Source organism: Vanellus vanellus (assembly GCF_965231255.1).
Source record: "Vanellus vanellus genome assembly, chromosome: 6".
NCBI classification, from domain to species: domain Eukaryota; kingdom Metazoa; phylum Chordata; class Aves; order Charadriiformes; family Charadriidae; genus Vanellus; species Vanellus vanellus.
This window is the reverse complement of record NC_138911.1, coordinates 25918149-25942456: the sequence shown is the minus strand read 5'-3', so window position 1 is coordinate 25942456 and position 24308 is coordinate 25918149. Positions and strand designations below refer to the sequence as shown.

The window sequence follows — 24308 nt, the reverse complement described above, 5'->3', positions numbered from 1 at the left end:
ATTAGGAACTGTGTTACCAGAATCACTGCTGTTTGTGTCTACTGTCTGACACTTCCTACCAAAATCCTGCCTCCAGTAGCTTCTAACTTAATCAAAACTTAATGATTTGGCCTAAAAGCTCCCACAGCAGTTGTTTGCCTCCGGCTGTTTTTATAATATTAGTTTTTTTAGAGTTCATCTGAATCAATTAAGCTGTTTCCAAGAACGTTGCTAAAACTAAGCACATTTTTGTTTTCTCCATGTCAGAAAAAAATGATGATGTCTTTTTTCAAAATTTCCGGTGCCCTGTGCTGTGGAGCAAGACCATCAGACTTGCAGTGGAGCTGGGCTTTGGGTAGGAAACGTGCTTCATGCCTTTGTTCTGAAAAATTGTCTAAGAACAAGTCTTAAGGAGCTATGATTCTCACTCACTCAATAGACACAGCTTTGATTTTCACACCTAGGTACACTGCAGGTTTCCCATGTTCTGGGCATGTTTCCAGTCAGGTCTGAACTCTCTCTTCGTGCAGTGGCCATTTACCCCATTAGATGGTCCAGCCTTCCTTGGACCCAGGCAAAGTAGGGGAGCACGTTGTTGGATGTTACTACAGACACAAGAAAAGCTGTATCTGGGGAAGCGGCAGAAGGCTGGGATAAGAAACCTGGATGTAGCAGAACGGTCTGAAGACTGGGGAGTGTCTCATGTGTCGGACTGAACCGGGGCTTAGGACTGTGTGGCAAAGATACAAAGGTATTGTGTTATTCAGGGCACCGGAGAAGCATACGCAGCCCAATGGGACCTTTATCTCCAAAGTGCAAAAATATTAGACAATGTTAAGTACTTTTTAAAACTCGCGCTTAGGTATATCAGAGAAGTTGTTCTGCAGTTGGTGGCTCTCCACCTCAGTTTTCCATCCATACAACATGAGCAACAGCAGTGCTTCATCTCACCGGGCTCTTTGTGGCTCAGGCATCTCTGTGAGACCCGGAGGACACTGCTGAACAGGGTGTGGATGCCATGCAGGAAGTAAAGATTGCCTTCATAGATTGGATGATGAGAAGAAAACAGAGAACTGTTTGGCATGTAGTATATATGACCCAAAGACCCAGGAAGCAAGAAATATTTTAGAAAAGCAGTAAGAGGAAAGGCACAAAAGCTATTTGCACGGTGCTGTCACTGCTCATCCTCCTGTGTCCCATAGACATGTTTGGTCCCTGCCGTGGGTGTAATCATGGTGCCGAGCAGTCAGGGGCCAGCTCCAGCTGGCAGAGGCAGCTGCAGTCGATCCGCGTCGGTGGAGCCACACCACTCCAGGCACCATCCACAGCTGCAACAGCATGAGGGGCAAATGCCCTCTCCAGTCCAGTTCCCAGAAAAATGTGGTGCCAGAGTGGCTTTATAAAGGGATTCATTGCTGCAGGTGATGGTGAGAGATCCGTATCTTGGTCTGGTTTGGTCATCACCAAATGCAGTGGCCAGACCCTGGTGACTTCAGTGGTCAGGGGTGAGTGGATGGACAGCAGACGCAGGGTGGGCGGACGCTGTGGGAGTGCGGCTCGGCGGGCACCGGCAGTCTGCCGGGGGCAGTGATCCACAGAGATGGAGAGAAAGTAAAGGTCAAATTCTCTTGATTCATGCAAACCTACTTCTTTCTTTTTTTTTTTCCCCTGGTGACAATTAAATGTGTTGCAAGGTGAAGTAGTCCTCAAGTGAAATGAAATTCCCCTTTTCAGGCCTCAGAGCGCTCTGAATTACTTGACAAGAGCAGTTTACCCTTTGAGCAATTCACGACTCCCCTTTCGCAAATAAGAGCACACTTCTGTGGATGTTTTCCTTGTTCGGAACTACCTAATGGATTTTTTTTCCCCTTAATAACAGTCATTTGCCCTGCATCTTGCTATTCTCAACTCAAAATGAAAAACGTAAGTTGCTGGCTGTGAACACTATTCATTATTCATTTGCCAGAGGAATCTTAGGCACATTCATCCCATTTCCTCTTCGTGCCTCATTATCAATAAACCTTTGCCTCGCTGCTTCTGTAAATCATTTTCATCCCTTTCCTTTGCGAACCATGTGCCTGGGCTCTTGCACGAATGTCTCATGAGAGTAATTGGCCAAGTCATGTAGTATCATTTTTACTCCTTGATAAGCTGGCAAAACTTCATTAAGAGGAGATTACTGAACTGCACACATATATTTTTTTGGACGAAGAAGGCATTGCACTTAAACTGTGAAGCAAGCAGGGTTTCCCGGTATTTTCCCAAGCACAAGAGATTGCATCAGCGGTTGGTGTAATTCAAAAGACTTGGATTACCCTGGCTCCCATGGGGAACGTGCACCTTCTCTCTGGTGTGGTACGAAGGAAGTGGAGCTAACCCTCCAGAGATAAAAGTGCACTACGCTGGGGGTTAGATTTCGGGGACGAGGAGAAATGGGACAGAGTTTCAAACATCCTTTCCCTCCCCCCCGTGGCCCCAACAGAAAGAAATGCAAGGCGTGAGAGCGTAGCACCCGTGATTGATGGTGGGCTCCCATAGGAGGCTGGAGCGGTGCTGACAGTTCCCCACCTTGGCAGCTGCTCTTCACATCAAATGCCAGCGGTGGATATATACCTGGATCCAGGCTGGGGCAAGGGAGGACTGGCTTCTGCAGAGGATGGAGGGATCCTACAGAGGCCAAGAGTTTATTAAACTTCGCTTTAACTGGAGCTGAAGTATGTTCCTCTAACACAGGGCAGCAGAGGTTAATGGAGTCCTTTTTGTAGACATTTTATGACACTCTTTGGGGATGCATATAAGAAGACTGGGACATTCTGAGTAATTTAAATAAATATTTGTTTAGACTGTGTAAGGGGCAATTGGAAATTCCAGGCAGGTCAGTCTTAGATGGATTTTTCTTTCTTTGCCCTTGCTCCCCAGCTATAGCATAGACACGCTGCAGCTCACGGCCAGCCCACGCAGCACAGCTATGCCCCCCCAACACCTCGACACAGCTCAGGGTCAGTGAGACCCTGAGACTGCCGTGCACTCCCTGTACTTCATGGGGTCTCACGGGGACCAAGGACGACAGTGCCTGGCTAGCAGGGGTGGCCGGTGCCCTCAGACCCTGTCGGGATTCCGGGCTTCCCCGTCTCCGTGGGCACCGGCATCTCCTCAGCAGGAAAACCCCACAGGACCGCAGCACTGTCCCCATCTCCTGACCCCACGGCAGTGAGATTTTTTGCAGCGGGGTGAGCTGAGCAACGGAGTGAGGAGGGGTGTAGAGGTTGGGGGAAGCAACCTGCCCCCGTCAGGTTTGCTGTTAGTTATTTTGTCTTTGTTCTTGGTTGGCACGTTCCCAGTGCTGCTTCTTCCTTCAGTTTGTGATTTTGCTGCCCTCTTTCTCTCTGCCAGTAAAAGTTGATGCCAGTCTGTCGCCAGCCCCAGTGACTGCGAATTGGTGGGTTTGGAAGCCAGAAACCTAATTTCTTTCTGGAATACTTCTAAAAGCTTAGCGCTCGTAGGAACATTAGCAATTCCCAGACCTGGCTGGCCTTGAGTTTTGCAATGTGCAGTCAGAATGGAAATAAGATTTAGCTGTGCTTCCAAGAACGGGCAGGTTTGGGGAAGGCTGAATGTTTTTTTTCCTTTGTCTGGGCCTTTCTTTACTAATCAGCTGAATAAAACTGAGGAACAGCAGAACTATTTTCTTAAGGAACCTGGCCCAAACTTTGGCCCAACCTTTAAACTCAACCCTTTCTGTGGTTCAGTGAGTTTCAGGCAGCTTTGGGCGTTTCCTGTTTTTACTTCAGCTTTCCCATCCCGACTGCTTTCCAATTTCCAGGCGACAATGGTAGCACCCAAATCCCCCTGAGATGCGCCGTCCTTGGGTAGCAATGGGGCTGCTGCAGCATCTCATCCAGACTCGGAGTCCTCAGCTCTTCTCCACGGGGGCATCTGGGAGCCCAAATCGGGAAGGACGAGGAGCAGCGCAGGAGCTGTGCTGGGCGGATTTGTTGGGGCTTGTCCGACCGCCCGTCTGAAGTACATAACGCTTCACTTTAAGCATAAGGGTAGTCCAGGGACACGCATATGCTGCAGCGCTTTGCTGGATTAGGGCCGCGGGCTGGCTGCTTCAGCTAGGCAGAGCCCGCTCAGACGCCTCTCCGGCCGGTGCCTGCAAGCCTTTTGAAGTTCATCTGTCGCTAATTTGAAACAGGACTCCAGAATGCAGAGGCAGCTGAGCTCTTGCTCAGCTCGTGACAAAATGTCTCTAATCTCCCTCCTCCTGCCCCTCTGCTCTGGCGGTTATTTCAGGCTGCAGCTCCAGCCCCGTTACCAGCAGCACAAAACAGGCAACTGGAAGTCACCTCTGGGAGGCAGCTGAACTTCAGCAATGCATTGCTGCCTCTGCCGTGAAGGGGTTGCTTTTGCAAAGCAGACAGACAGAAGAATGCAGAGAGAGACAGACTGACAGACGGACTGACTGACCGACGGCGTGAACGCCGTCTAGGCAGGCACAGACACATAGGATGGGGTGAATCACTCTCCAAGCTGGCAGCAGGGAATTAAACCGTGCCGTAGCCAGACATAAGAGCAAGGCTCAACTCCCTTCAGGTGGTTTTGCCACACCAGCCCTCCCCACCAGCTGGAAGGAGCGTCTCCCTCTCTCCTCTAACTCAATGGCCGATTTTTATCTGCTGTCACACACGACGGCTGGTGGTCTCTTGCTTGGTGGGTAGTTAAGGTGGAAGGCAACACGCCTTGGGACCGTGGAAGGTTGCACTGGTGCCTCGCACCTCCATCTCGGCCTGACGGAGCGGACACCCTGCTCACCCAGCGCCCAGCCTTGGATGGGAATTGTAGGGAAAATCAGGTGCTGCCTGGTTGCAAGGGGAAAGCTCTGGAGGAGATGACAACTTTCAGTGAAGAGCCCCCTTTTGTCTTGCAGTGCTCAGGCAAGGGATCTTTTCAGATCCTTGCGGTGGCCAAAGGGCATGTGTGAGGTTAAAATGAATACATAAATCTGCATCCGATGGGGAGGCTTATGCTCTTCCTTTCAGAGAGAGAGAGCTTAGCCCTAATCCCTGCATCACCCTCATCTGTCACTCATATCTGAAGAACCCTCAGTGTTTCTGCTGGCACTGCCTGCCATCAGCCCCAGAGCTTACCTTTCCCTGCCGCAGGTATAGGGCCTGACTTTATAAGGCCTCGGAGCAGGGGAGGGGTTGAATCCTGTCTGCCTTGAACACTATCCTCATGTAACTCTGCTGGACATAATTTCCAAACCAGGGAGGAGCAACCTGGCTATATCTAAATTTTCTAAAGGAAACACAATCCTGAGAGAACTGGATGATCTTAAAATAAAGCACGACAGGAGGATGGGGCAGATGCTGCCCCAGATGCTGACAGCCCGTTAGTGACACTCAGCTCAGACAGGAGTGGGACAGAGGCCCCACGTTGGGTCAGTGTATCAGGGCATGCAAGGCCCCAAGCTGTCTACAGTGTTTGTCTGTGGAGAATGAAAGTCTTTAGCAAGCAGTTGCCTGTTCTGCCTTTCATTTACCCAAGGATCTGTGGACCCCTTTGGACTTAGCTCCCAATAAACAGCTACTGGCCCGTGTGTAGGTATGAGTCTATGACTGAGATGATCCCATTCAATACTTTGTCCTATATTACTGATGCTGATTTTTTTTTTTTTTTTTTTTTTTTCATTTTGAGCTCCCGTATTTTGTTCTATTCAGCATTGAGCCAGGTCTTCAGAGCAGTTAGGTGCGCACATCTGGCTCTGAGGGACTTGAGAAAAGTCAACACCCTCAGGTGACCATGGCCATGGCAAGGCAATGCAGGATTGTTTTGGAAGATGTAGACTACTTATCCAAAAGGTATCAAATCCAGGGCTAAAGGAAAACTAAAAGCCATGTCAAGCTCCTGTCTGATCCTTGCCTGCCTCATCCATCAAGCACTGGTGATATATCAGTTCAGAGGTACTAGGTGGCTTTTGGTTCACATGCGCTATTTTAGCTGGAGACACGAGTAGGATGTAGCAGAAACCCACATTTATTTCCCAGCTGTTTGTGACATACCTACAGTGGGAAATAAAAGAGACATTTTAAAATGCAGTAGCTGATGCAGGACTTTGCACATAGCTTGGTGTGCTGAAAACCCATAGCTGACCACCCTCAGCCCTAAGCCTGGGGCTGCCAGTGTGGGATCTACTGAGGGTCTGGCTGCCACTGAGCTGCATGGAGGTGACTGTCAGCTCCCTCCGCTGTCACGTAAAAAGCCATCTTGTGGCTGATCCTGGCACGACAGAGCACATCCCCAAGGCACGGAAGACCTTCAGGTGTCAGAGAGGAGAGAGCCGGGTCACTGAGAAATCCATGGGTTCCTCAGAGAGAGCCAAGATCCCCAGCTTCAGAATTTTAGGCTTAAACAATAATCTCCTCTCACATTCAGTAGTGAGGACGCCAGCAAAGCAGTTCCTTTTTCTCGCCGTGGAGGCAGTGGCCGTACATTTTCTTGCTCTTTCTCTTTTCCTGTATCACTTTCTGGGAGTCAGAAAGTGAGCTGCAATTACAGCAGCTCGCTAGAAGCATTTTTGTGCCTTCAAAATTTGCGAGTCAGCTCTTTCCTGCTGTTCAAATGAACGTGCCACGTGAAGAAGGACTTGGGGCATAAACGGTGCCTTTTTGCTCTAGCCACAGCTTCTATGCAGAGCTTTCAGAACTGATTTGTTTATATAAAAGCCAGTTTTGTTAGTGCCCTTTAAATAACATGAAAGAGGAGCAAGCAGCACATGTTGCATTTGTACAGATGGTGCTGAGCTCTCCCCAAGTAGCCACAGGGTGTGTGAATTCGGCTAATCAGACCATAAAGCAGTATGTGCCCTCGAAAGCAGATGTTTGTATGGGGGAAAAAAAAAGCTAATGCAGAAAAAAAGCAAGCGGGACAGCAACTTCCACAAACAAACAACACACACGCGGACACACACGCACACGTCCCCCAGGCTTGCTGTGACGTTAGCTTCTCAGCAGCATTGGAGTTAATGTTTATCGAGCTGTCTGTCCCCAAACCCACACGGCGATTTACTGGAGGGGAACGTAACCAGCCAGGCATAAGAGGGTCTAAGCGCAGCCATGGCTTGAGGTGGTTTTGACTCCCAGGGAAGAATCCCGGCGGCACACAGAGTGGAGACAGAACCAGTGACATATGTTAATACGCTGGCTGCAGGGCCACCAAAAGCCTGTGGACCCACCGGTGCTGTGCGGCACCTTTGGCATTGTCCCCAGACTGCCTTTCAGGAACAGAAGGAGTTTCTGAGGTTTTTCTGCTCCAGGCCTTAGTGTTGTTCCTGCTACAGGCTTCGCTCAGAAAAATGAGTCTCTTCTTGAAGAGAGAGGCCCTAGGTGTGGTCAGGAGGAGCACAGTAGAAAGAAACTCTCGTCTCCCCCTTTCATCCTCCTACGAATAGGCTTTTCTCTAGGAATTTGCTCCGTCTGTAATTAGCTCCCCAAGGTGGCCAGGTATTTCGCAGCTATTTTTAGTCTGCCAGTTTCACTATGTCCCTCCTTTGCTGTAGAGCCTCAGGAGGCTGCAGGCAGCAAAGCAGCAGCACCAGCAGCTTTGGTCGGGCTCTGCAGAGAAGGACGATGTCTGTGCAGATGAGCACATTCATTCCATGGGCTCCTCAGCACAGCGAGAAGTCAGTGCGTGCCATGCCGTGAGCAGAGGAGCTGCCTGGAGCATATTCCAGCTTTCCTTCAGGTTCTGCAGGATGAACCAAATGAGATCCCTGGCTGGGATAGATGGACAGACGCGCTTTCATACATGAACCAGCTCTGCTTTATGCAAACTCAAGTGAACTGCTGGTAGGCTGGACACAAGGAGATGTGTTCATCCTCATCAAGAGCTGAAATGGAGATGCTCCAACCAGTTTCTGCTTAGCAGTAAGGGTAACTGCATTTTCCAGAACGATGCCAATGGCTTGTGTCTTCTGTAGACTTCTACCACCTGCAATTGAGATGAATGCTGCCCAGTTTTACACTTCAGTTGGGCCCAGGAGTGAAGGTATGTTTAAGAATCTGATCATTGCTAATAAAATCAATGGTGCCAGATTCAGTCACAAAATTCTGGGTCTTCTCTCCGTCTTTAAACTTTTCCCTACATTGGCACTCCCTAAATGGGAATAAACCTAAAGATTTGGACCTTTGTATGTCTAAAATACAGCTGCTGTTTTATCCTATGTAACCCAAAATCTGGATATTTTTTAAATGATAGCCCTGTGCTGACTTCCAGGCTGCAATGACAGACAGAAGGCAGAAGGCTGCAACAGACAACTTGGGAACAAGTATAATGGCTTCAGCATGTGTTAAGGCAAGATCACAAGGACTGGATAAGGTTACTTTGGCCGGCCAACTCCTGGAGGTGTGCTGGCTGGGCTGTGATGCAAATCTTCCTTGGTAAGAAGTGTAGAATACACTTCCCAAACTCTACCTAGGCAAAATTTTAGCACTGGTATTTAAGTAAGAGCTGAGAGAATGACATTAAGAGCCAGATCTGGATTTAAAAAACCTTCTTAAACATCTGCACTAGAGGGTTTGCTTTTTTTTTAAAAAAAAAAAGCCTCGTTGCTCTGAAAAGTAGCAGACCACGGCTGTGCAGGCATGGAGAGGCACCATGAGGTGGCCAGTGTAGGAGACCGTAGGGATCTGGGGATGGGCAGGGAGAAAACCCCTGTGCCCATGCCTGGGTGGGAAGGCAGAAGGCCCCTATGCCACTTAGTGTGGGACCAGAGAGGCTACCTGGCACAGCCACACGCTGCCCGTGCCACACACTTTGGACATGGGTTGGTCACTGGCAGGCGGCCTCTGTGAGCTGCTGTGTGCCGGTGGGTGTCCAGGGCTACTCTTGGAGCCCCCCAGGGCTGGGATAACATGGGGCTCCTCACTGACGCCATAACAGCTTGGAGGAGATGCTACCAGAGCAGTACATTAGCAACACCAAGACCCTGCAGGCTTCCTTGCCTGGAGCCTGGGGGGAACGGCCCTGTGCTGCCTACCGCCCTGGGTTTTGCTGGCTGTGTAGCCAACCTCTTGGCTACACAGGTCTCTCAAGGTCTTCCAACCAACGTCTTCCAACTTCTTAGGCTGTGGGGCTGCAATCACAGGATCTATGTGAAGGATTCTATCGTGAAGGAGTCTATCGTGAAGGAGTCTATTGTAAAGGAGTTGTGGCTTGTCATGTAGGCGCTGTGCAAAGGAGACCTGTCATTTCAAGCTGTGCCCGAAGTTGTGTGTTTGAAACATCTCACTCTCCCTTGCCACGTGGATGCACCAAGCTGACATTGCTCTAACTTAAATTTCCTGGTTAAGATTGTACATAAAGAAGATTTTACTTCATCGCCCTCCCAAAATAGCACACTTCAGGGAAAAAAAGGATATGAATTGTGAATCCAGATGTTGTGATGGTGTGGTTAAAATGCCTGATCCCTCCAGCAAGGGTGTCAGCAGAGCAGTGTGCTGCCTGGACATCTCAGGGGACTCACCGCATGGCCACACATGCAGTGTGATCTGTGTTTTCTGCATCCCATTTATCCTCCATGGGGTTCCCAGGACAGATGCGGTGAGATCGGAAAGGCATTTCTCCTCCAGATGAACTGGGCATGCATGCAGCTCTCCTGCCCAAAAAGGAGCAGCATGATGTTGGTGGCCCACATGCTCAGCTGTGCTGTGCTGTCCCTGCCCATAGGCAACTGATACAGGGTGACTCAGGGAAGGTCTCAGAAGTGCCAACGGTCTAGCCGGCAGCCAAGGCACTGGGAGAGCAGAGTATCAGCATGGGAAGCCAGAAAGTATCCTTCTTCTACTGATGTGAGGGCAAGGACGGAGTCGTAAGCAGTGAAGGAGGTACCGAGTGGCCCTGTCAGGCTTGTAAGGGTGCAATGATGCTCACATTACCTCCTTGTCATGGAGATCTTCACAATATGTAACTCAAGGTCTCTCTAGGTTTGATTAGAAACAGACACCCCAAACTTTGCACTGAAACTTTGAGGCCATCTCCAGTTACAGGAAGTCTGGGCATATCCATATGCAGATGTATGCAATTTGTTTCACTTCAGCAGTTAGCATGACTGTTTTGAGGTCAGGGAGCCTGTTCTTAGGGAATGAGGGTTACTCCTCTGGATGCTCAGCCGAGGGTGGATGCACGCCATCCCCTCCCCATGCCATCCGTGCTCCCTGCCTCCTGCCCTCCATCCCACTCTCACTGCCCCTCTCACGGCGACGGCTCATCCCTCCCAGTGCCCACAGGGGCTGGAGGTAGAGCAGCCCTTGTCTGCTGCAGCGTGGGAGCATGAGAGCAGTGTGGCCGAGCCGGCAAGGAGGGCTCTGGGCTGGCGGCAGGCAGGCATGGGGGACACCCACCGCGTGCGCAGCGGGGATGGCCGCTTCCTCCTTGGGGCTGATGGCTTGCGGCGGAGATAACTATCGCTGCTGAAAGCCCTGGGCCCAGCTCCCAGCTGCAGCTTGAGCTATGCAGTCAACCAAATTACATCAGACCCGGAGCTCTTCTCTGTGTGTGTGTGGTGGTGCAGACCCTTCCCCAGCTATCTGAGCCGCTCAAGCAGATAAGAAACAGCAGGGAAGTTCCCGAGGAAGGGCCTCAAGGTCTTGCGTTCGCTGCTGCTGGAGTGGCAGAGGACCTGGGAGTTAGGGAGGCAGCCAGCCCAAAGGCACAGGGGAAAATGTACTGAGCTTCCTGACATCATAAATAATAAAAAAAAAAAAAAAAAAGAAAGGCAGAAAAAAGTTTCCTGGAACACTTTTATTTATTTATTACTCCATCTCTACTGACTGTCATAGACAGTAGGTAGTCCATTGCCGCAGACTTTCTGGAACTGTTTTATTATCATTAGTTTTGAAAAGAATAAATATCATGGCCATAGCATATGATTTACCCAGGCTATGGGGCAGGGCACTGTCCCAGCCCATTTTGGATGGCCCCATCCACTTGCGGCCCCCAGGAGTGGTAGAAGAGCTCAGCCCATCAGCGGGTGCAGGCGCAAAGAGGAGGCAGGGTGGCAGTCACTGTCCTGGACACCAGTCCCGGCGCCCAGGGAGTATAAACCTTGACAAAATATTCCTAAGGATCAAAGCCAAAAGAGTTGAGATAGACAACGTCAAGCTTTGCTGAGCTTTACAGGGAGCTCCTCAAAAGCCTGAGGGAACAGTATTAGAGAAAGCAATAAATCTGAAAACACACTAGGGTGGCAGGGGCAGATAGCTCCTGTGTCTCCAGTGCCTTCATCCCAGTTCTGCCCTTGACTCCACTGTTCTAACTGGGCAATTTTTTTCTCAAATACCTTTCATAGCTCATCCTCCCAAGCTTAAACCTGGGCCCTTCTTGCCTGAGAGTGACAGCTACATTTCATCCTCCCATTTTCATCCCAGTCACCTCGATGCAGTCTTTCTGCTGCGAGTGTGAGAAAAGGGCGAGGATATGTACACCTTCTTACAAGCCTGCTCACGGGCTTTTGGTTGTGAAGCCATGACAGAGCTGTTCACAGAAGGGCTAAACTCTAAATATATGGTGAATTAGGTGGTGGGATGTTGTAACAAGGGATGAGTGCTGGAAAAAATGGGGACTTCCAAAGACACGGACTAAGCTGAGCTGGCATTAAAGACTCTGGATATCACACTGCTGAGGGAAATCTCCCGGTGGGGACATCACGAGATGGTGCAACCGTTTCCCAGAAATACTGATCCAGGACTGAGAACATTTAAAAATAGGCTAATGTGAATTTTTAAAAAAAAAACCCAAACAGTAGCCAGTTGGCGTGATCTTGGCTTGGTAAGGAAAGCATGGATAGGAAGTACTGCTGCACTCTTTCCTTTCCAAACTGTTAGGAGTCGGGTGCAGCAGCTCAAGGTTAAACCCCGCGGTACGGCTACCATGGGTTTTGTGCAAAGATTGCAGACAGAATTGTGGGCAGGCAGGACACTGGGCTGCACAGCACATGCCGGGCAGGCTCGCTGCTCACACAAATCCCTCTTTTTCTGGTCTGGGGACAGCCTGCTGCCCGAAGCAAGAGAGAGCCGCCGCCACTTGTCATCAGAGGTGCTACATGCCAGCAGGTCCCCACCAGGACCCTGCTGGCATGGCAGTGGTCTTGCTGATGAAGGGGACACCACCGTTGCCGGAGGCAGGAGGTGGGCAGGAGAGGACACCCCATCACAGCACCCTTTGCCTGTCCCTGAGGGCACATACACCTGGTTTCACTCGTAGCTGCTAAGCCTTAGAGAGGAAGCAGCTCACTGCAGTGGTTGGAACGTCCACCTCTTGCTTCGCGATACTGCTCTCGTATGTCATGGCCCGTTAATTATTAATTGCTCAGGGCAGTCAGGCAGGAACAGCCTCCCAGGCTGCTGTCAGACTCCTCTCATTTCTCTCTGCCCCACACACAGGCTGGGGCATTTCCATAGGTGTCTCACACCAGCTTTTTCTGTGGCACTAAGGGTCATTCATCTCCCCTTTGCCGAAAGCAGCTCAAGTCCTCGCAGGAGGCTGTGGGGTGTCAATCAGGAACAGCTCTGCTGACACAGCACCGTTGCCTGGAGATGCACAAGCAGAAAACAGATCCCACCGAGCACCATGCGTGGTTGCTGTGTGCCTCTGGTTTTCTACCGTGTGTTATTTGGTAGAGGAGCACGGACGGGCTGGTGACTGGGGACCATCCTGGGTTTGTGTCCTTTCTTCCTCAGAGACCTCTCCTGTGGCTGGGACCAAGGAATGTTGTGCTCCATGGGGTTCAGTCGCACTGTGGGTGGTGGGAGGGTGAAGGGGGGTCTTGCTGGGGTGCGTGCACATCAGCATGCTGGGCTTATGGAAGGGGACCAGGAGGAGCTGGCATGGCTCACCCCAACCTCCCCTTCCCTGACTGTGCTGGCACCCATGGGCTGCGATCAGCCCCCCTGCCATAACAGCCACCTCCTCCCTTGAATAGAGCCCAGCCAGGTGCCCGTGCCACCCCCAGGCTGAGCTCCAGCACCCTCTGAGGCTGAGGCCAGCAGCTTTCCTGTGCCCCCCCAGGGCTGCCCTCCACCTCTGCCCAGAGTGGTGTCAGCCTCTGCCTGCATCTGGGGACTGCTGCCCAGCTGCCATGGCCAATTGTAATTGCTTCAACCCATTAATTGGCCAAAAGATTTACGTCTGTTTCCTTCTCTCTCTCCCCCTCTCCCCTCCCTGCTCTACCACCCAAATAGGTAAGGAGAGCAGTTTGGGAGAGGCCGAGTTGCAGCCCAGCTCTGACCCTTCTGGAATGGACAGCAGCTACCTCAGCGTGAAGGAGGCCGGGGTGAAAGTGCCCCAGGACAGGGCCAGCACGGACCTCCCCAGTCCCATGGACAAGGCCGACTCAGAGAGCAACAAGGGCAAAAAGCGGAGGAACCGCACCACCTTCACTAGTTACCAGCTGGAGGAGCTGGAGAAGGTCTTCCAGAAGACCCACTACCCAGACGTCTATGCCAGGGAGCAGCTAGCCATGAGGACAGACCTCACCGAGGCTCGTGTACAGGTAACGGGGATGGCCTGGTGTTGGGTGAGGAGTGGGCGAGCTCCAAACAAGCCCCTGCTCTCTGGGGAGTAAAACCATGAGCTCAGCAGATTGGTTGTCCCTTGCTGTGCCTGAGGTCACCTGCAGCCCCACCAGAGGCTGCAGGTAGCCGAGCCCTACCCAGAGCCCGTGCCACAGGCTGGCACACCTCTCCAGTACGCTGAGGCACAGGGACAGGACGGGGAGGTCCATGTCTGACACTAGTGTCAGCTCTTTTATTTGGGCTGGTGTCCTGAGCTGCGGTGTTCACAGAGAGGTCTCTTGTCCTTGAGCTAATGGGGCAGCAGGTAGGTAAACCTCACCATCACCCTAAGCAAAGCTGTTACAAAACCTACTTTCTTCAGGAGATTTGGCAGGGGACACAGGTTTATTAGTCTGAGCGGGAGCAAGCTTTCCCACAGTACGGGAATATGGGGATGCAGAGGTCTGTTCAGTACCAGAGAGCATGAGGCGATACAGGAGAGGCAGCTCTTGCTGCCTGCTCGGCTAAGCAGGTGCTGAGAATGCACAAAGCCTGGTGATATGGAGCAAGAAAGTGCTCCCACCGTCTTGAGAGGAGCAGGAGAGGCAAACAGCCGTGCTGCATTCTCACCGCCTCCACCCACACAGGTGCCAGCACCCGTGAACTAGCTCCCCTGAACTAACCTGGGGGTCCAGCATAGCCAAACTCCACATTGGAGTGAATGATTCTCTGAATGCTGCTCTTCCCTCTGAGTCAAGGTTAAACCGAAGGTCTGGCACAGTTTAGAAGCATTTGCAAAAAGGAGCACCATCACTTGGAGCGGACCTCTGCAGCTCATGCCTTGATGGCCATCAATGGTCCTGCCGAAGCTTAGGCTTTCATTCTCCAGTCTAGCTAATGCTGTGACTCCTGTCTGCAAGCATTTATCAGCTCATCACCCCCAGAACCTGCATTAGCATTGAGAATAGCTGGCGAGTGGAGGCATCTGACTGTCCTCATACCGGGAAGACTCCCAGGTCCCAGGCAGCCCGGCTTGCCCTCTGCTCTAACCTTTATGAGCAGTTGTTGCAAACAGTTGAAGCAGTCAGGCCAGCATCCTTGCATAAATCCATTCTTCTCTCTACATTTACTTCCAGTTTCAACTGGCTGCAGGATTTTTCTTGTCTGCTGGCCTAAATTGGTTTGCAGTGCTCTTCTTCCCCACAGCTGTTTCTCTTCAGGCTGGACACGGCTGCGTTTCAGTAGAAAGCCGCACGATTCCCCTTGGTCCCACACGTAGCGTGCTGAGGGCTGCGGGATGGGCAGAGGAAGGCAGTTCTACCAACGCCAGCTCTTTACTTCTGCCGCTGGACGCAGCCCTTGGTTTCCCAGGGACACATCCCAAGCGCTGAGGGGATCTCCTGGGAGGCCAGGCGCAGCATCGGGTTGCCGACTGCACAGTTCATGAAATTCCTTTCGCTCAGGAATGGGAATGAGGTGCTGGAGGGTGGCAAGCTCCTCCTGCTCGCCTCCGAGCCCGGCTGTGCAGCTAGCGTGTCCCAGCTAGCGTGCAGGGCTGGCTACCAGAGCCAGGCAGGCGAGCCAGACGCATTCCACAAGTTCATTACATATGACCCACGATCTCAGGGTTGTTTTTTTTTACCCCACTTTGCCACTGGATAACACTGCGGCCGAGGGCAAAAGCACCTCCCCAGGCAGCCAGGAGGAAATCTGGCAGAGGGAAGGGGCAGCCTGGGGGTTTCACCCTGCCCTGAGATAAGGGCCGAGAACAGCCTCTCTCCTCTCGCGACCGCCAGCTTGCGCCGCTCACTTGGGATGGCGATGACAGGGCTCATGTAACAGAGCATCTGAAGGACTTGCCGAAGTGGCCTGGCCGCTCGAGCACTTGCCCTGGGGTGAAAGGGGTAAGCACTTGCGTTCCACTCGTTCCCCCAGCGCCGCCAGGAAGGACCCTGTCCCTCGGGCTGTGGTCTGGCCCCCAGCCACTGCCCCACCATGAAGGGCTGCTGCGCCCTCGGTAGAAATGCAGACGCCCTGTCACTGGAGGGCGAGAACCTCGCAGGCTTGTGCTGAGCGCTGTGGGTGCGGGCCGGGCAGGCTCAGGGGCACCCTGGCTGGCAGGTATTTCATGTGGGCTCCCGGGGGGCTGGGGCTGCCGGCTAGCGAGGTGCTCAGCCGTGGCAGGGTGGTGGCAGCCCCCAGGAGGCACGGGGACGCAGCCTGGGGTGGCACGGGGCTCTTCTGCTGATGGCACAGGGCTGCGCTTCCCACGAGGGAGGCTTTTGGGACCAAGGCTTTACCCTAGAGCCTGTCTCCAGCTCTGGGTTGTGTTATGGCTTGTTTAGACTTGGCTTTAGCCTCCCACCCCTCTGGGCAGCTCTGCTCTGTGGGGGCCTCCCCTCTGCAGCACCGAGGGCATCAGCTTACAGCCGAAGAGCGGGCACGGGCATGGGGCAGCAGCCCAGGAGACCGATGGCGAAGCAAACACCTACTGCAAGGACCAACCAATGCCAAGGCAAAGGGCAGAGATCACAAATACGTCCCAAGCCCCCTACTGCTCTCCTTCTGCAAACCAAATAGCAGCTCTGTACTCAGACGCCCTCCACCAAGCAGGCAGGGGCTCTGGCTGCTCTGGGGTGTCTGGGCATACACCTACTACAGCCCCATGGGCTTTGAAGGGACCTCAATGGTTCTTTTTCCAAGGAAGGTATGGTCCTCTAAGGGATGGCGAGTATCCTGGGGTAATTTCACAGAGGCCAGCTTCAGCTGCCGGCAAGGCTGAACTAAGCCAAGCAGAGCGGCAGGAAGGTGAGGCGCCCAGCAGGTCTGAGGTGTGATGCTCCCTCCCACAGCTGAACCAGCTTCTGGCTGGAGGTCACCCCCTCTGGCCAGGCACAGCTCCCTGGGGAGCACAACCAGCCCACACGCTGCAAGCAGGAGCAGATGCGGAGCCCAGACAGGCAAGTGGCAGCTCTGTTTTTTTCCATCCCCTTTCCCAAGCTCACGCTTCATTAGTGAAATAGCTGACGGAGACCACGGTGCCTGGAGAAGAGCTCATGCCACCAGCGGGCACGGGGCAGGCTGTGCCGTCTGCAGAGTGGTGGCATCCTGCAGCCTGACCCCTCTGCCTGCCTTGGTTTCCAGCCACCAGTGTTGGTGTCTGACAACCTCAAAGCTAATTCCCCCTGCGATGCGATGCAACACAGCGTTTTCCGTGCTTGCCCCCCACGACCTGGCCCCTTGTTGCCAAGGACTATTAAACCACTGCACATCCCTGCTTTCCAAAGCGGGAGCTGTGTGTAAGCCCTGCACAGAGGCAGAGCCCCCCAGCCAGGCTGCGAGGGCTCAGAAACAAACCTGCAAAGGCGTACGCTGTTCTCATGTAGGTCCTACACAGCGTGCCTGTCCCATTCCTTTCTCCTCCTCTTCCACGCCTGGGGCTGCAGAGCCCCAGAAAGAGTTCCTGCTCGGTACCAGCAACCGCCTGAGCTTCTTCCACCCTATCCAGGGCTGCAGCAGATTTCTGAGGCGGTGGCACACATGGTGGACACACGTATGTATTCACACATGGCTCTTTCCCCTTGCCTGCAGACATACGCATGCCCCCACCCAAGCCCCCCCGGCCAGCCCAGCCCCAGCTGCTCATCTCTCTTGGGCTCATCTCTCTTGTCTCTGCCTCCTGGCCTGCCCTGGGGCAGAGGAGAAAGAGATGGGGCTGGAAGGAGGCTTCGCAGCCAGGGAATATAACCCCGCAGCCAGCCCCCCCTCAGAGCCAGCCTTACGATTGCTGGGACCGTTAATGAAATGTTTTCGGCGGTGGCTCTGTGATGCAGCGGGGGCTTGAAAGTGAGAGGGAAATGTCAAACTCCGCTGTAGCGAAATCACCGCCTTGGAAAAAAAAAAGAAAAGAAAAAAAGCAAAGCAAGAAGTAATATATCTTGATCCCTTTTCCCCCATAAAACCCTGGGAGGCTGGTGGAAGGAGCGGAAAGACTGAGCTAAGCCTGCAGGAAATTAAACATGAAATGAAAACAAGCTCAAGTTATTCAATTCTCTCATCCCAGGCTCCAATTTCCCATTCCAGGCCACTGATAAAATGGTGTCCAGTTTCAGCGCTCAAGGATGAATTCTGGCTCTGTTCTTGCAGGCTGGAAAGCAAAGGGCTGGTGGCCATCTCTGGGAAGAGGGGAGACGGCCTGGCCTGTAGCAGAGGGATGGGGTCCTGGAGACAGACAGACAGACAGACAGATGGGAGGCTGAGCAAAGGGGGGAGGGCAGCAGGGACGGAGGACAGGGGTGGGCAGAACTGATGCTGTGAGGCTGCCAGGGGAGAGTGGGAGCACGTGAAGCTTGAACGTGATGGGCAGCTCTCGCCCGCAGCCGGGCAGCGATGCAGCGAGGGGGGCTTGAGCACAGGGCATGGGGTGCTGGGCTGGGTCCGGCCCCACAACTGCCACCAGACCAGCCTCACCCTCCATCGCTGTGCCGGGGCAGGTAGCAGAGAGGGGAAACCACCTTTTTCTTTAACTTGGAGGAAGGACGAGCGCAGTGATGCAGTGCCCAAACATCCAGCCATGGCCAGAGGGGCTTGGGTGAGGTCCCGGCTCAGCCCAACCACCCGTGCGGGGTGCGTGGGGCTTGGTGGGGGGGGCAGGCCGGCAGCACCAGCTGGGTGGCAGGGTGGTGGCAGGGAGACAGCAAGCAGGACCCTCCTGTTTTCTTTGTCTCGGGCCATTCCCGGCCTCTCCACCCCCTGCAGCACATCAGCTGTGTATGCATATGGATTTAGGTACCAGCATATGGCTGAATGTTTATGGAGACATGAAACATTTTCTGTTCTGTAGAATTTTATAGGGCTGATTTGGTACATCAGGGCTTATCAAAGCATTGTCTGCAGGAGTCAGACACATGACATTACCCTACACTCCCACTCTAATTGTTAACACTGAGATGCAGCTCACAGCAACTGCTTCTCCCTGCACGAAATACCCGATCCTGACCCCAGAGGAGCCACACCAACTGCTGCAACCTCGACTGTCACATCCCTGTCCCATAGCAGCCTCTCTTGACAAAAGATGACAGGCAATGAAAGGAAAATGGACTTCTGTTGTTTTTTAGATTTGCTTTTTAAAACTTGTGTCTTCTAAGATGGAGGAAGCCAGGAAATACTTAGGATTCATTGTTTTTTTTGCTGACATCTTTGCATTATACATTGCCCTGCCTGCCCTGTTTTCCTGGGAGCACTGTGGAGGCCTGGAGAAACCCGACTGCTAGACACCAAGCAGCCTAAAAGGATCTGGACCAGAAGAGAAAGGAGAACTTTAAAAAGCAGTCCAAACTTTGTCGCAAGTGTTTCGGAGCAGTGGCTCACTGCCAGCCCTCGGAGCATCTCCAGTGCCCCCGGCACCAGCACGCGGACTGAAGACCCTCTTCCTTTCAGCCTAATGTGATGGTTTGCCACAGCTTCCCAGCCCACCAGCCGCGTGGGGATTGCAATTCGGGAACTGCCAGTTTAAATGATTTTGCTGTGCCAGCGCCAGTTAAATCCAACGCGTAAATGAGGAGCAAGCAGAGGAAAAACCTGTGCTGGAGACCCTGTTCTGCCTCAGCCAGCCCCGGAGGCTGCCGCGCCGTCCTGGAGAAGCCGAGCGCACAAACCCCGTGCTGACGGCATCCGAGGCTGTGCCGTGGATCCCAGCACTGCCGCGGGAGCCTGCGCTCAGCTGTCCGGCTCCCGCGTGGGTGCCCCGGGTGGGATGCTCAGCCGGGTTCCCCGGCGCAGCGGCGCAGGTGTGCGGCCGGACCTGCGGGCAGGCCAGCCGGTGCCTTCGCCGGGTGGAGGAATGGCCGCATATGCCTGGCATATGTTCACCCCAGCCTTGTGCACAGCCAGCGCTCTGCTCCCTACCTGCTCTCCACCCCTCTGTGCACAGCGGGGCCTCCTCCGCCCGAGGAGGAACCGGGTCACCACCGCTAACTTTGAATCTGCAGATCAAAGCGGCATGAGCTGGGCCAGCCCTGGGACTGGCCTGCAGCTGGGCTGGAGTGGCCGTGCCAAGAAGAGGTAGAAGAAAAGCAGACAGATGCCTGGGGCATCAAACCCGCTCCAGAAGGACGCTCTCCATGTGCAGCGTACGCTCAGCCGGGACAACGTTAGGACCTTTCTGCTGGTGCTTTTTGCACCCACTGAAAATCCTCATAGGGTTTTTGATTTGGGGTGGGGGGTTTAATATCAGGTTGCTGCTTTGGGTATGGCTAGTCTGGCCGCCTTGTGGATGGCCCATGCCAGTGGCATTGCCATGGCCGTGGGGCAGGGCACTAAACCCTACACCGTCCGCAGTCCGCATGGGGAGGACATGCCTGGGTGCTGCACCGTCCGCTCCCTGCACTGAGCAGACCACAGCGCATGGACAGACCCTCAGCTGCCCACTCATACCACGGGGCTGGCCACGGTGGGGAGCTCCAAAAGACCAGCACGGGGCTGCCTGCATGGTGGGGAGGGGGGAACTGAAGCAGGAGAGCCTGAAACGACTCTTCCAGCACAAGGGAGAAGGTCGGCTCAGACCAGAAACCACAGACCCTCGGGCCTGCCTCTCCCTGTAGCAGCTTCTAGCTGTGCTGATGCAGGCGGCAAATGCCCCCGCTCCCCTGCCCCCCGAAAGCTGGCCTGCCACCCCACCCTGTGCCCGCTCACCCCGCTATCCTCCGAAGACTTGAGCTTCCCACCCCAGCGCCTGGTTTCCCCGGCTGCCTGCCCAGCAGCAGAGCTGCCCCACGGCCAGGCGCAGGCAGGGCCAGAGCTGTTCGTGAACGATGTCCCCCTCCTCCTTCTGCGAGTCACCGTGTAAAACGCGAAGCAGAACCGAGCGGCTGTAGGACTGCTCCTTCCATGCACTGGCGTGACCTGCGCAACCCAGCCCCTGGTGATCGCCCGCATCTCTCAGTGCCTTCAAAGCGGCTCTTGATTGATGTGTTTCCCTGACTCACAAGCTTCAAGAGCCTTTGAAGACACTGGGCAAGGCTCTGATCTCTCTTACGCTGATGCAAATCAGGAGCAATGGTGCTGACAACAGTGCAATAATCCACACTGATGTCAAGCCAGTAAAAATAAGAGCAGAAACAGAGTTTTGGTCTTTCCTCTGCCTTGAAGGGATCTCAGCAGCACTGTGAAGCAGAGGGCTGCAAACCCTGCAAAGAAAACTTGGTGTAAAGCGAAGGACATGGAGCTCTGTAGAAGGCACGTGTCCTTTCCTGCAGCTAAGGAGGGAAGGGGTGTTACGCTTTTTATTTTTTTTAGCAGTTAAGAAAAAATAAGACTGAGAGTTCCGTGAGAAACTCAAGCTCTCGGCCAACAGCACCATCAGAGCCAGGATTAGGCCTGGGGAAAGCCCCAGCGCTGCTGGTTTCAGCCTGGCAGCAGCACACAGGGATGTATTCGCACTTCTCCTCTGAGACTGGCTGACGGCACGAGAGCTGCGGGCATTGCCTGGGTAACACCGATTTAGGGGCACAAGGAAGATGGGTTATCCCAGGGCAAGCCAGGCTGTGGGAGGCAAGAGCTGTGACTGTCCCTGGACAGGCAGCACAGCAAAAGCTGGGCATCGCCTTTTGTCCGGGGTGCTCCCGGCCTGGGAGCACAGGGTGGCCCCAGACTTCCCCTGGGACACCGGGCAGGACCACTGCTCCCCTGTGGGGCTTGTGTTTGGAGCAGCGCCCTGTCCCTCTGCAATGCACGACCACCCGCCTGGCGAAGCCCTGCCTGCCCATGGGCTCCCCAGGGCTGCCGGGCCCCCAGCCGCTGCCACCCCCCACCGCTTACAGCCTCCCTGTCCCCCTCTCCCCAGGTGTGGTTTCAGAACCGGCGAGCGAAATGGCGCAAGCGGGAGCGGTTCGGCCAGATGCAGCAGGTCCGGACCCATTTCTCCACCGCCTACGAGCTGCCCCTGCTCACCCGTGCTGAGAACTACGCCCAGGTGAGCGCATCCCCCCGCCCTGGTCCGTCTGTCCCGATGCCTGCTGGACACACCGCCTCTGCTCCCAGTCCCCTCCGAGAGATGCTTCACTTCTTGAGTTCATCCACCTGCCCTCAGGCAAGGCTGCAAGAGCACCGGGGTGATATGGCCAAGCACTGAAGGGCCAGGAGTTTTTTAGCGGGGTGTCCTGCCCTGCTCCCTCATGCCGTGGCCCGGAGCAGCCATCTCTAAAGCAGGCACCAAGCCCAGCCCTGCGTGACATAGTGCAACCACCCTTTGGCCACAGGTCACCCTCCTCAGCACATCCCATTACGCTGTCCTTCTCCCATCACGTGTGCTGCTGCCCGCTAACTTCCCACTGGTTTGGAAAAGGTCCAAAAGGCTATTTCATGCATAAAAAACAACAGTTCCCAGGAAGACTTCCTGTTGCCATGCCTAGGTTTCCATGCCCCTTCTTTAGGCGGTTGGACAAAAGCATTTTTCCCCTGGCAAATTCCCACAGCTGCCTCCCTGCAGTGGGCTATGGTACACGCAGCACACTTGGTGACATCTGGGGATGCTTCCCAAGGGGCTTGTGGGTTTGTGCTCCAAAGGAAGGGTAGCAGCAGCCTTGTTGGGGTATCTGGGGCTGCTCCCGGGGCCTGTTGAGACCATTCCTGCCCCGGCCCAGGAGGCAGGTGACACAGCTACCTCCCTGCCTGAGCTTCCTGTCCTGGGAAACCTGTCACCACAGCAGCCTTCTAAGCACTGGGCCAGCCCCCATTTCACAATACTGCCTTCAGACGCTGCCAGGGCAGACGGGCAGTTCGTTAGCTCAAGGGCTCGGCTGTGCCCCCGCAAAGCACTCCCTCCATCCTGCCGACTCCTCTTCCCGCCACCCAGAATTTGCTCGAGGGTGCAGTTCTGCAGGCGGGATGCTCTGAACCCGGCTTGTCCTCGCAGATCTGCCGGGAGTCCTCCCCGCTTGACGCCCCGGCTGTCAGCTGCCTCCCCAGCCAGCACCGCACCAAAGCTCCCCCGCGGCCAAGCCAGGAGCGTTTGACCTCTCTCCTGCTTGGCGTCTCCCCCAAACTGAACAAGAAGCCCTTATGAAACAGCTGAGAGATGCCAAAGCAGCTTTTCAAGCAGATGACGCTCTCGGCAGCCTTTTCAGCGCCCCATTCTCTTGCCTTTGTAACTTATACTGCTCCCCCCCTCCATACTGCCCTCCTCTCCCAGCCCTAGAGATCAAAAAAAAAATGAAAAGCGGTTTGCAGGAGGTAAGAGATCAGAGAGGGCCCAAGGGTGAGCGGTGCAGCGGGGCGGTGGGATGAAGGGCCCTTTGCTCTCTCACTTCAGCCAGCTGCTCGCCTCCTCCCTGCTTTTATCCTGTGGGCCCGGTGTCCTCCCCCCACCGCAGCACACCTACTCCCGCTGGCAAATACCGAGCCCCCCTCCCTTCTTCTGCAATACCATTTTACGAGTGACACTGCAGGAACCCAGATGGCCGCGCGAGGCGGCCCCGCAGGGCTCTGCTCTGCAGCGGGGTGGGCGACGCTTTTGCATCAGACAAGGAGCACCAGTGGGGAGAGGGGAAGGGAAACTGGGGACTGCGGGCAGCTCAACTCCGATGGGCATCTCTGTGTGGTACAAAAAAGCCTTTGCCTAGGCAAAGCTGCCCCGAGCTGGGGCAGGAGGCCAGATCTGCAGTCTCGCAGCATCCCTTTCTGCTTGTTCCCTCTGCAGTGTAGTCCACAGAAACACCGTGGATGGCACCAGGTTTTCTGTGCCGAGAGCATCCCTGCTCCAAAAATTGCTCATGGTGCAAAAAAATGAAAAAGAAGTGGCTGGGAGGTGGAACAGATGATCAGAGAGACACTATGGCAGAGGAGGAGCACAGTCCTGCTCCCCTGCGAGTTACTCTCCCACACTCCCTGCCCCTGTCTGGACTGGGTACAGATTTTGGAGGGGACCCAGTGGCTCTAGGGGGGCTGTGGATGCTGCTGCTGGCAGGGGCCAGCATAGCACATCCCACCGCATCGGCTGCCCCTCGCACGCAGGGCTGCCCTGCAGGTCGGTGGCAGTGGCCGAGGCTGGGCATGTTCTCTCTGCTCAGGCCAGCCACTGGCCACATCGCACGCAGGGCAGCCCTGACGCTTCTTTTCCCACCTCCAGATCCAGAATCCCTCCTGGATTGGCAACAACGGAGCTGCCTCCCCCGTGCCCGCCTGCGTCGTCCCCTGCGAGACGGTGCCCTCCTGCATGTCCCCCCATGCTCACCCCCACGCGGCCGGCGGCGTCTCCGAGTTCCTCGGTGTCTCCGGCCCCGGCAGCCACGTGGGACAGACTCACATGGGCGGTCTCTTCGGCACGGCCGGGATGAGCCCCAGCCTCAATGGCTACGAGCTGAACAGCGAGCCGGACCGCAAGACCTCCAGCATCGCTGCCCTGAGGATGAAAGCAAAGGAGCACAGCGCCGCGATCTCCTGGGCGACATGACAGGGCTGCAGCCCAGTGCCCACGAGACACGGAGAGAGCACACGGGGACAGCCAAATAAATCCATCCGCTTGGACTCCAGACAGCAGTTGCCTCCTCGGGGATCTGAATGCAGCACTTTTAGCTACCCTAGGCATATAAAGTACACATGTTAACGTAAGTGGAGTGTTTCCAGCATGAACGCGGCAGCTCCCGGCTTCCTGGGATCAAGCAGGGAGGGGGAGGCTGTGGAGCAGCACCCCTTCCAGTGAGACCTGGGTTGGGATGCATCCCCTCTCACCGCCACCTCCCCAATAACCTGGGCATTTTTTCTCCCCACTCCTTTTTC

At 54.5% G+C, this 24308-nt stretch overlaps 1 protein-coding gene across 1 annotated transcript in view; it reads left to right on the top strand.

The window, feature by feature from the left end:
* The window catches only part of ALX4 (ALX homeobox 4), a gene marked incomplete at its 5' end in the record, with an annotated part of 40189 nt that extends 16152 nt beyond the window's left edge, over positions 1 to 24037 (top strand). Inside the window, 3 exons of the mRNA XM_082485237.1 lie at positions 13221 to 13531; positions 21376 to 21504; positions 23659 to 24037. Of these exons, the coding sequence (XP_082341363.1) occupies positions 13221 to 13531; positions 21376 to 21504; positions 23659 to 23982 (764 nt within the window). The 3' untranslated portion in view covers positions 23983 to 24037. The remainder of the gene's footprint in view (positions 1 to 13220; positions 13532 to 21375; positions 21505 to 23658) is intronic.
* Positions 24038 to 24308: the final 271 nt, after the last annotated feature.